This window comes from Xenopus laevis, chromosome 9_10L (genome assembly GCF_017654675.1).
Source record: "Xenopus laevis strain J_2021 chromosome 9_10L, Xenopus_laevis_v10.1, whole genome shotgun sequence".
In the NCBI taxonomy this organism is placed as follows: domain Eukaryota; kingdom Metazoa; phylum Chordata; class Amphibia; order Anura; family Pipidae; genus Xenopus; species Xenopus laevis.
Window position 1 is genome coordinate 79983623 of NC_054387.1, and position 12360 is coordinate 79995982.

Consider the following 12360-nt stretch of genomic DNA (forward strand, 5'->3'; position numbering starts at 1 on the left):
GTTGTAAACTCATTTGAAAATATCAGCTGTCAATCAAATATTGCCTGCCCCTCCTCTATGCCTAGGCATAGAGGCGGGGCAAGCACTTACTTTCACTCTCCATTAGGCACTTCCTAGATGTCACTGCTCTCTCTACATTCCCCCATTCTCTTAACCATTTAATTGTGTAGCCAGGGCATGGGGATGGACACCAGGTACCCCATTCTGGTGCACAAACATGATTCTAAGATGATGCAAGGCTTGTCTTAATAACAGTGTCCACAAAATGGCTCCTGCCTGCTTGCTGTAATTATGAATTTCCAGACTGATGGAAACAAGATTCAAATAATTTATACAGTGTCATTAAAGTTCATTTTGCTTGACTAACATGATAAAATAGGATTTCAAATAATTTTTTTGGGTGACGGGTCCCCTTTAAAGGGGTTATCCACCTTTGAGATAACTTTTAGTATGATAGTGATATGAGAGTAGAGAGTGATATTCTGAGACAATTTGTAGTTTTAATTTTTTATTTGTTTTTTTTTGTTATTTAGCTTTTTATTCAGCAGCTCTCCAGTTTGCAATTTTAGCATTCTGTTAGTTGGGGTCCAAATTATCCTAGAAACCATAATAAAGGGACTGAAATATGAATAGGAGAGGGTCTGAATAGAAAGATGTGGTTCAAACACCCATTTCACATGGGTTTATGCATCTAGCATATTGCATTTACATTCCTAGATGAGCCCTAAAGTGTCTACATTCAGAAAGAACTTGGTTATTAGAAATGGCCAAGAGCTTTATTTCTTGGATCTAGATCAAGGGTACGCAGTATAAAGGAATTAGATAACTGCATTTTCCTCAGGGGGAAACACAGCAGTGACTAATTCTAACCTTTTCTTGTTTTTCCTAGGGATTCCACTTAAAAGAGAGGCAACTAATCGTCTTTAATATACATGAGACCTTTAATGACATTTTGATAAGAAATCCTCCCCCTTGAAGGTAGAGGAATTTGTAGCTTTACAGAAAGAAAATGACACAGACTATAACGTTTGCAAGATTTTGGGATTGCTTTATATACTTTAACTCTTTGTGTGTGTGTGTGTGTAGTGTTTGTTTGCTTGATTAATGTTGTAGCATGTCAGTATGGAAACCAGAACATATGATGCAATACCTATAGCAATGCTGTTTTACTGGAGTACCGTGGGCTGCATGCCCCCATTGTGTGGTCCTCCGCACTATGGCTGCTCTGATGGCTTAACTTTGTGTACGCTTTAAATGATATCAGAACAGAGATCAACGGGCCCCTGCCTTCATATTCAGGCTGTAAAAGGCCTGCATTGTTCACACTTGTAATTCCATGTATTGTTCACACTGCTAAAATCCTGCATTGTCCACACCTGTAAGGCCCCGGGCACATATGCGGTCCTCCAGTGCAGTCCATGCTGCGGTTTTTAAAAGAGCTGACTGCTGCATAAATACGCTAGCGTAATGTGCCATTGCCTAAGTATGAAAGCGCTAATCGTATTTATGCGGTGGTTGGCTTTTTTAAAAAACGTGCCACTGCCCGCGGCGAAAACGCAAAGAAAAACCACATGTGTGTGTCCAGGGCCTAAGGACCTGCATTGTTCACACCTGTAAGGACCTGTATTTCTCACACCTAAGGTGGACACTGAGGGACGTGCTCCAAGAGATAAAAAACCAGACACTATTATCTGTGTATTGTAGTTAGCAACCACAACCTGGGACCTCTTACAACTACAAAGAGCAGAAGAACAGTACTCTTAATATACCCTTAGGCCTTTCCATTGTTCTGGTAGTGGTCGAAAATAAAATATTAATGACCTGAGCACTAACAAAGGTAAGCATTAGAAGAAACTTTTATCACATGACTTGTTGATAGTTGAACAGGTGCTTACATTTCTGCAGCTGCTCCACACTGACACCACATTACATACTCCACAGAGTATCTCTACTTCAAATAGATTGTTAACAAAGCTTTCAGGGGATACATCCCTTTTTTAGTTACAGGTGTATTAAAAATATTTCACTACACCCTGGCAGCTCTTTTTTTCTCATGGTCAATGCCTGGCACACCCAGTTCTAATGTGAGTGAAATGCCATCAATAAATGCAGAGAACTGCCCCATCTAAAGAGCTGAATTCAGCAGCCAATAAGCAATGCTGTTTGGTAGTGGTCTGCAGCATGCAAAATGTGCCTGACATGTTAGGTTCTGCATTTATATAGTAATTTACCCCCAGAGATTTTCAGTTTGCTCAGTTATTGCCCTTTGTTGTGCCCTTTACTGTATTATTGTACTTGTAGCTATTTCCTACATAGGGAAATATATACAGAACAGACATTACATTCATTGTATTGATTCATACACATGATGGGAGGCAGGTACAGCAGTAGTTATCTGTTTAGCTTATCTTTATTCTTAGCAAGGATTTTCCATTCCTGCTTGTACACACATTGAGCGAGCTAATAATAACTTTATATCTGGGCCAGTAGGATATATCCCCCCTCCCCTATATTCCATGTCAAAAGCTGTCACTCGGCCCTAATTACCTATTATTGCCAAATTGCTAGGCTTCCACTACATAGTGACATACCAATCTCACTATTTTTAGTTCATAAGGAGCATGTCAGTCTAATAAAAGCAGTTAGGTAAAAACATTCTGAGACATAGAAAATGCCTGGCTATAAATATAAGAACGTCAGATTGTCACACGAAAGATACTCCAAAAGAGAGACAGCCAGATGGTGAGGCAGAATGAGAAGGATTCAGACAGAATTGATGGTGTGATGGGGTGATGTACCAGAATGAGAGGAAGTGTGAAATCTGAAAGACTGCACAGAATGAGAGAGCTTTAGACAGAAATGTGACAGAATGAGAGAAAAACTTAGTAAGAGACTGTGATGGGACTAAAGGTGGCCATACACAGATAAAAGCTGCAGATGGACTGAGTTGGCAGTTTATTGGCTCATGCATAGGGCCTTCTGATGGGCCTACCTCACCTATATCTGGCCAAAAATTGGGTTGGTTTGCGAATCCTTGGCTGAGACTCATTGCTGAAGCCCTTGCCCTGACAGCATATATATATCCCCATCCCCTCAGGGTGGGAATATAAGGGAAAGATTAGCTCACCAAATGAGTGCATCTTTCAATGTATGGCCATCTTTAGAGAAAGTCAATTGGTGTAACAGAATGAGATAATAAAAAGGCAAAGCAATAATAACTATAATTTATGAGTTTGTTGCTTGCACTGGGCTGGAAATCTTTTTTTCTACTAAAGAAGCCCAATGGATCTTGACACTTATGCCCATGAAAAGATTTTCCCTTCCTTTACCCAGGATGTCATGTGGTCTTCTCCTCCCCAAACTTTCAGACTCAAGCTTTTTCCTCTCCCCATATCATTCCCAACTCCACTCTGTATCAGCTGTTGACCCTGCACCTTCCTCTATGTGGGAGGGCAGACACCTGACACCGTGAGAAATTCACCTGAGACTCCAGAAACTGGAGCTGGCAGATGTATAAACTGCACATAGAGGTGGCAAAAAGAGATTAAAAACAGATGGCCATTGGCTGTCAACGTAAATTATCTACTCATTTCTCCAACCAATATAGTCTTCCCCGCCTCTTGTCCTCAATCTATCATCATTTACCTGTCACCTTTGACCTTTCATTATTTGCAATACATTTGGCATGAGAAACCCATTTATTCCAATGCATTTGGCACAAGAGAAACTGCCCACTATCTCCAATAAATTTGGTGCAAGAAAAAAATGCTAATTGACTTTAATGCATTTTGGCATAAAAAAGGCAGTAAAAAAGCCATTGAATTGTGGTGAAGTGTCACAAATGTTTTTGTGAAGTATTCAGCAAATCAGCACTCCCCACCCACACTCCAAATCTTATAAGGGGTGGGCCCTTATGCCTGAACAGTTTCAAAGGAAGGCAGGTGAATGCTGTGACTTACAGCAGCCATCATTAAGAAGAAGTGGCTTATCCCTTTAGGGTGACACACGGGAACCTGTACAGGCACATTGCCACCCCCCAACCCTGCAGACGCACCGACAATTGGGGACAACAGTAAAAGGGACACAAGGGTCCGACTAGGTGTAAGTGACAGAAGACGTTAGTGCCTGGTGCACCCCAACTCTGCACCCTAGGCACGTGCCTCTTCTGCCTACCCCTAGTTTCAGCCCTGACACTCAGTACTTACAGGGTTTTCGATTTTTCTGTTCTGGGGCTATTTTTAGTCAGAGCTGATGTAAATGAGAATGATATATACCCTGCGCACAAATCCTAAACGTGGTGTGTATATCAGTCACATGACACATACAGCTGTGCTTTAGAACTTTCCCAATGCCTCTCTGTGTTATTAAGAAAGCCATGTGTAATAAACCTTCAGTTAATTAATAAACACTGGCATTAAAACTAGCTTACATTTTAAGTGATACATAACTCCCTTTAATTCCATTATACCATTAACAGGTTTGTTTCTTACCCCATTTTTGTCCTGTAACTACAAAAACGATAGAGAAGCTGACTGTGCCCACTCAGTTTAATGCATAGACTGCGCCTTTCTGATGATAAAACAACATTAAATTGTGTAAGATAAGCTTCAGTCATTTGAGGCAGGTTCTGTAAATAAATCTTCAGAGCTGCAGTCATTCAAAGACCATTTTAAATTAATTTCAAAATAAATCATCCATGTAACTGCAAGCCCACTGCCAGGGTAAATATTAACAGCCTTGCAGATTTAAGTTAAAATATTTCTTATCCTACATGCAACATTGATTTTAGTCCATGAGAAAAGCATCTCATGAGATCAATTTGCACTTTCCAGTTAAAATCAATGGGCCCACTCGAGACTGGGCTGTAGAGCACACAGTTAAATACACTCAGCGGAGGGTTGAGTCAAGGGGGGTCCTTGTGATGTTTCGAGCAGAAGCCCTTTCAGACATTCAGGCAGTATGAAATATCAGCAATTAATAAATAAATTAACAATGAAACTACAGGTAGGGAAGCACTAAAATCATACTCACTGTATTAAAGTTTGGGAAGAGGCCAACAGCCGGACTGCTGTCCATGGGAAATGTTACAAAAGGCTTCATATCCAGAGAAGGCTGCATCATAAGGCTGGGCGTCCGAACAAGCGCTGGAAGTGTGGTCGTGTGACATGGGTTGCCTGGCAAGAGAGAAAGGGTCTTTTTTATAAATGCTTTATTCTCTCTATCCAGAGGAATACCTGAACTATGCAGTGATAAGGTTATCGCCAGGGCCTTGTCCAACTAAAATGCCAATTACTGCTCTAGGAAGTCATCTAAACAGCATGAGAGGCTTGCAAATACGAAAGTGTTAAATGCTCTATGTAAATTAAAAAAAAAACACAAGAAGTAATAATCAATATTCCAATACCCATAATTTACCATCAGTATGCAGCTGACAGCTTTAAGCAAAAATGCAATTACATCATTACCCCCTTTTATAATCCTATTACACAAGCTTAACGAGTGCCTTCTTAAAGGTTCTGACTGCATATATTGATATAGGGAATAATGTAGCCACTATTGTAAAATAGAAGCATATGAGAAGTTTCATGACCATATAATGGCATGAGGCAGAAAGCCGAATGCGTTTATACAGGTCATGGATCCCCAAGGGGACTTCTAATATCCTCATATTTCACAATAAGGGAATATTGATGAGCAAAGTTTTTTGGAAGGCATAGATTTTCGGTGAAATTCTTATTTTCACCATTAACAATTATTTTCACGAAACCACAAAAGAATTTCTTGAAAAATTTGGTGCCAAAACACCCTCTGACCACAATGGCACCAATATATTTTCTGTGAAAAAAAGTTTCCCAAATAAACACCCACTGACTCCAAGGGGGAAATTTACTAAAGGGCGAAGTGGCTAACGCTGGCGAAAATTCATTTCGGCACTTCACTGATTTACTAACGGTAGCTGGCCTAATTTCACCAAGCAGATAGACTCTGTTTTTTATTTTACTGACCGTTACCTCTATTGCCAGACTTGCCTTCGCCACCTCAGACCAAGCGAAGTGCAATAGAGTAGATAGTAGTTCCTCAAAAAAATAGTTGAAAGTTTTTCTAAGTCCCAAAAAACACTGGCGTTTTTTCCTATTTAAAGTTTGATAGGCTGAAAAAGATCGTAAATTTTTTTTGGGGTACCCTCCTTCCCCTCTACATTAGCTAACATATGGCACCTAAACTATACTGTGGGCACATGTGTAGGACAATATAACAACTTTATATAATTTTATTACGGTTGCCTGGCCTTGTGTAGTGTAATGTATTTGCTGCAGCATATACGGCCATTCTACTTTAACTGCACCCCGTTAAATTATATTAATTACTTTAAACCACAAAAAATCACAATTTATTAATCAACAGACTCATTTTTGTTTTTTTAGTGGTGTTTGAAACCCCGCTTAAACTCACAAACTCTAAAACTATGAAAACTTTTTTCTGACAATTCCTAACTAAAAAAAAAAATACAAAAACTGCTAAAAGTCTGAATTGTTTTAGAGTGGTCAAAAAGGATCAAAACAGCTCCCATTTCTATAGGACCTCAAAACTTTTACCTGGCAAAGTTTTGGATTAGAGGTTTTTGTGGGGTTTACACTTCATAAATCTCAAATTTTTAGAGCGCTTTAAAAAAAAATGAGAAAACCACGATTTTTTTGAGATTCGTGGAAAAAAATGAAATTTGATTGACCCCCTAAATGTAAAAACTATGAAAAATACAAATGCAAAACTTTTGCCATCTAAAAGCTCTTGATGTCATGCAGAAGTGGGATTTGTCTTTTTCCAATTGTAAAATGTTTCTTTAATTCAAGCTTTCAAAAGTTTTTGGTTATTTTTAGTTTTTAATTGCATAAAAAATAGAGGATTTTGATGTTTTCATATTAGTATTTGAATTTTTTTGTTCTCCATTTTTATTCTGCATTATACTTTTTATATTAGGCTGTTTTAATAAATTACTTGCAGTTTGTGGTTTTTCAAGAACATGAGTTTAATCATGGTTTCTAAATCCTCTAAAAAAAACACTAAAATGAGAATGTTGATAAATGGGCCTTTAATATAAAACCTCCCCATCTAAAAGCTTTTGAGTTCATGCAGAAGCCAATGAAATTTGTCCTTTTCCCCTTGTAAAATCTTTCTTTGATTCAAGCTTTCAGAGGTTTTCAGGGTTTTTTTTTTAAATTTATTTCCTAGAATAATTCAAGGATTTCAAGGTTTTCATATTTATATTCAGATTAGTTCTGCATTTTTCATTTTTCATGCTTTTTACATTTTTATTTTACTTTGCATGGTTTAGAGAAAAAAAATTTTTCACTAAAATCAGAATGTTGAGAAATGGAGCTCTGATGTATTTTGCGCACCATAAATAACCTCCCATTGTCTCCAATGTATTTGTTCAAAAAAAGTCAAGATATAGAATGTCAGTTGACTTCAATGCGTTTTGTGAATTTATGCCGTTTGGTGAATTTCCAATCAGTTTGGCAAATTTTCTGGAAAAAGGAAAGATTTCCTCATCTCTTGTTATAATACATACGATTCAGTGAGTCATGTGACACAAATAACATCAAAAGCATTGATTATAACTGTTGACATCCATAAGCACCACCTATAAGAATATATTAAAGCATATTGAAGGTGTAGTGTAGTAAAGGTATAGTAAACAGAGTGTAAAACAAACTGGTTGTGAATGCTACCTGAATGCACGTCAGATTAACATTGGTAGCAATGTCCATTTTTTAACAAAAGGGATTAGTCATTAGATTACCAATTGGAATTTTGGGGAAAGACACTACATCTAGTTAGCTATTTATCCCAAACAAAGATCATTTTATTAAGGATGCTGCTCACAACTTTAATTATAGGTAGTTACTGGAATAGAACGTGAGCAATCAAATAATGTAAAAGAAGTAAAACATTCACTGTGGGGACCGTCTCGCATAACATTAAAGAATAATACAATGTCATTCGATTTCTTAGCAGTACTCAATGACTATTAAAGGAAACATATTTTCACCAAATTAATTTTAATTTCCTCCAGCTCCAATGAAATCGGTGCATAAAATTCACCAAACGCTGAATTATCACTGCCTTTTCATCCTTATTACATATTATTTATAATAATTTTGAAAAGCTGAGAAATATATATTAAAGAATTAGTACTTTAATGTAAGAGGTTAGTACAGGTATGGGATCAGTAATCCAGAAACCCATTATCCAGAAAGCTCCAAATAGCGGAAAGGCCTTCTCCCATAGACCAAATTTTATCCAATTAATCCAACCAAAACCAGCCTATTGGGTTTATTTAATGTTTACATGATTTTCTAGTATCCATTATCTGGAAAACCCCTGGTCGCACGCATCCTGGATAACAGGTCCCATACCTGTATAGTAAAGCTTACTGTATAGCTGCTTAGATATCTGGCTGCTCTCTGAGTGTTAAAAATGCTATTTGCATGTGTGTTACCCAAAATACACCTGTATTAGCTAGGATCAAAGAATAACTGTATGGCTAGCAACAGCTGGTATGTCAATCCTAGTGCAAACATTGTGTCATTTCTAGCAAATCAAGACACTGTGCACGTGTAAAGGAAAGCACATACATACAGTAGGCATCAGAAGTGAATTTTTTTGCCCGCAGGTGGGATGCAGGAAAAGTTTTCGGTGCAGTGCACCTTACAACCCCAGTACAGGGATCTTGTGTAGCCCCCGGGCAAGTTATTGTACAGAAGTTTGGTGGGTGCAATTGTGAGATTTTACTGCCCATCGTTGCATCTAGTTATCATAAACGAGCCATTGCAAAGTTAAAAAATGACAGTGCAAATGACTAGAAACAAAAAAAGTTATGGAAATAGTCATCTTGGTCCCTTCAGCACAACACCATACAGACCTGCTCATTATATAAGACAGTGCATATGTTGGTTCCAGGCAGCTGTTGATTGATGGCAATATTAGTGGGTATTATGGGGACACAATACCAAGAGAATTATTCATTTAATCCTTAGCTGTTTGTTATTTTAATGATGATCTTTATGTAGTTTTGTATTACAGACTTAATCTCTGGTGACATGTTTATTCCCTAAGAACAGATCTCAGTTTAATCACCTACTGTAGTAACGGCGCGTCACCACCATTCATGTTGTTGTCTGGTGGGCATCAGCAACTATTCCCTAATAAAAACTGTATATCTCTGTATTAATCACAATATTCTACAGGTTTTCTGTAACATCCTCAAATATGGAGTCCCTCTATCACTACATTTGCCAAATTTTCCCAAATCATTTCTGGGGCATGGAAGACAACTTGGAAATTTTCTCTAGTAGAATTTATAGTCACTGTTAGGCTACATTAATTCTGTCAGTGTTTCAGTGTGTGTTTATGTTTAATCCACTATTACCCTGGACACACACAAGTGTTAAAACACTTACCCCCATATGACATAAAAGCCACTAAGTTTTCCAGTCCAGGTGCAGCAAACCGTAGCAACCCATAAGATGTATGTTTTTAAAAAGGTGAGCAGCAAATGCTACCTGCTGATTAACTGCTATGGGTTACTGCACCTGGGCTTTTTAATACATAACCCCATTAGTCTCTTAGTGCTCATTTATGTTTAGGATCTGGCTTCAGAGTGCAGTGCCGGCAGGAGCAAGGTAGCCCTGTCCTTACTGCCTGCCCAAGTACAAGAATCTGTTTTGGATGGTGGCCACTAGCACTTCCTAGCGTTGAATAACAGAGACAGGTAGGGGGCAACACCCCCCACCGACCAATCATGAATAAAACAGCACTCCCAAACACAGGCATCACTGTATCCCTGGTTATTACACAGGTTTCTGCACTCCTTTGTTGAGTACAGAGACCTGCAGAAAGCCACAAGTGCAGAGCAGGCAGCAAAGTACAAAAAACACAGCAAATTGAACATTTTTTTTGCAGTCTTTTCCACTTTTCCTGCACTGCACTTAGTTAATGACCGCATATGTCTATTGTAGGGAAATAAGACTGTATGCTCAATTGGTGCAGAAATATCACACATTGGGTACCCCCATTTTTAATTCTAATAAAGAGAATTCTAAAAGTATTTGATTGAAACACACACATATACATCATACACACACACAGCTGCAGTATAACATAAATATAAATATTTGACAATCTATGATATCAAAGAATATACATGAATATACATATAGAATACATGAAGATTCATTAAATACAAGAACAATGGATGTCATTCTCCACGTGAGACAGAATGAGTATTATAACTGCCCAAACTACAAACAGCATGTTATATATTCATTTGACTTCTTTCCAAAATCACTAATGCATAAAAGGACTTATTTTACCTGTAAATAAATAATAAATAATGAGATAATATTGAGATATAAGTATAGCCTATTATTATAAATGCATGGCTTGTGGCTTTTGGTATTTTTATGCTGAGGAACCCCTCTGTGACTCATGCTCTTATGATGCATAGCAGGAGTAACTTTATACCTACACTACCTGTCACTTACAGATACCAAGCAATAATAAATGAGGTGAAACTAGCATTACTGCAGCAGGTACAGTTTCACGGGGGCCCACTTGCCTTCAGGGTCTGTTGAGTTACAGTTATGAAATTATTAGGAGATTGTCAGAAACTTTTCTGTGAAAAAAAAGCCTAAAAATATTAATACATTTGTATCCTCCACTCTTATGTGTAGCTTATTTCTCTTATAGCGATATCAACTACAAATGAATTTCCCATATGACACAACAACACGAAACACCTTGATTATAACTAGTTAAACAGCATTGATATACCAACAGTTTCATATCTGATAAAATAAATCATAGCACCAATGCAACTCATCAGGAAGTCATGTATATACCAAAAACCATACCAATGTACCAGGTGCCAGGTATCCACTGTGCCTCAAATATTTCTCCAGGGGATATTTTATATATTTGACTACAAGCCCCACTTCTCCTTACATCTGGCGTGGCACTTTTCATTGTATTATTAACAGCTCAGTATATAATATATATCATTGCAATTCTGAACTCTGAAACATAATAAACCCTCAAACTTCTCTTAAAATAGCAATTGTGTATTATAACTTATAATATAATATACTCATAAAACCCCTGCTGTGACATATAAAGATATTGGTAGACCTATCATATTTGTTTGACCTGCATAGAACCATTTGGCAGGAAGGAAAGTATTCTAAGTTCCTATGAAAGGGGAGTGTCGGTGCTGCTGGAAGATAAATCCCTATCATTTCTGTTCCTTAAAATATCTCTTCTGTGGCTCCTAACATCCTGGTATTTCACAGTGGGGGGTACATTAACCCCTAAATACACTGCACAATAGCCTAACTGTAAATACAAAGGCAATATTGAGAAAGGAAACAATATCCGTTTTGTACCTGACAATGATTTTCCATAGCTTGAGTAGCCCAAACACCCAATCACTCAGCACTGAGATAGGAAGGTATCCAGCGGCATATTATATGTTTCCAAGAAGGGGAGTGTCACTGTTGTTGAAAGATAAAACCCTTTTGCTGTTGTTTCTGTTTCTTAAAATGTATCTTCATTAGAGTGTTCCTTTGTGTTACAAGGTGTTTCTAATTAGAAGATGTAACTGCCTTTGTTTAACTACGGCCACTTAAGACAAACTAATATCCTCCCAAGGTCTATCTTATTACAAGGTGCATTCATTATTCACTTAAAACATTAGGGTACGTAAGATGTGTGGATGCAATGTGTCACATACAATACCTCTATAGTGGAAACCATCATGCAATATAAAAGTGGACTTATTTGCAAAGCCTTCTTACCGATCTTTTGCCTATGGTGGTAAGAGTTGACTTTGGGTAACTATCATCCTTACTGGGCCTAGTTTCATTTCATTTTAATTCACAAAAGGACTAGTTTCTCAAATATGAAACATAATAAAGAGGTTTGATCTAAGGTAGGTGTGTACCTAACCTGGTAAAAATTAACAAAATTTCATTTAATTGATTCCGTGTTCCTGACTTTAGACTTGTTTGACTACTCCATGGCAGAATTATGTCACACACTCTTTTTGGCTCTGGAATTTATGCTACCCAGCAGCTAACTCCTCCTGTTCCCAGTGGTAGGCATAGTAGTGACAATAGCTTTATGGGCTCTACTAGGATCCTGATATTCACAGTGAGAGCTCTCTCTCTCTCTCTCTCTCTCTCTCTCTCTCTCTCTCTCTCTCTCTCTCTCTCTCTCTCTCTCTCTCTCTCTCTCTCTCTCTCTCTCTCTCTCTCTCTCTCTCTCTCTCTCTATATATATATATATATATATAAAATGCAATGT

The 12360-nt window shown here is 37.8% G+C and overlaps 1 protein-coding gene across 4 annotated transcripts in view; it reads right to left on the reverse strand.

The window, feature by feature from the left end:
* znf385b.L (zinc finger protein 385B L homeolog) overlaps nucleotides 1–12360 on the reverse strand; it is a 289009-nt gene that overhangs the window by 59884 nt on the left and 216765 nt on the right. For all 4 annotated transcript variants that reach the window (XM_041575943.1, XM_018236005.2, XM_041575941.1 and 1 more), the window contains one exon: nucleotides 5032–5174. In XM_041575943.1, the coding sequence (XP_041431877.1) occupies nucleotides 5032–5174 (143 nt within the window). The remainder of the gene's footprint in view (nucleotides 1–5031; nucleotides 5175–12360) is intronic.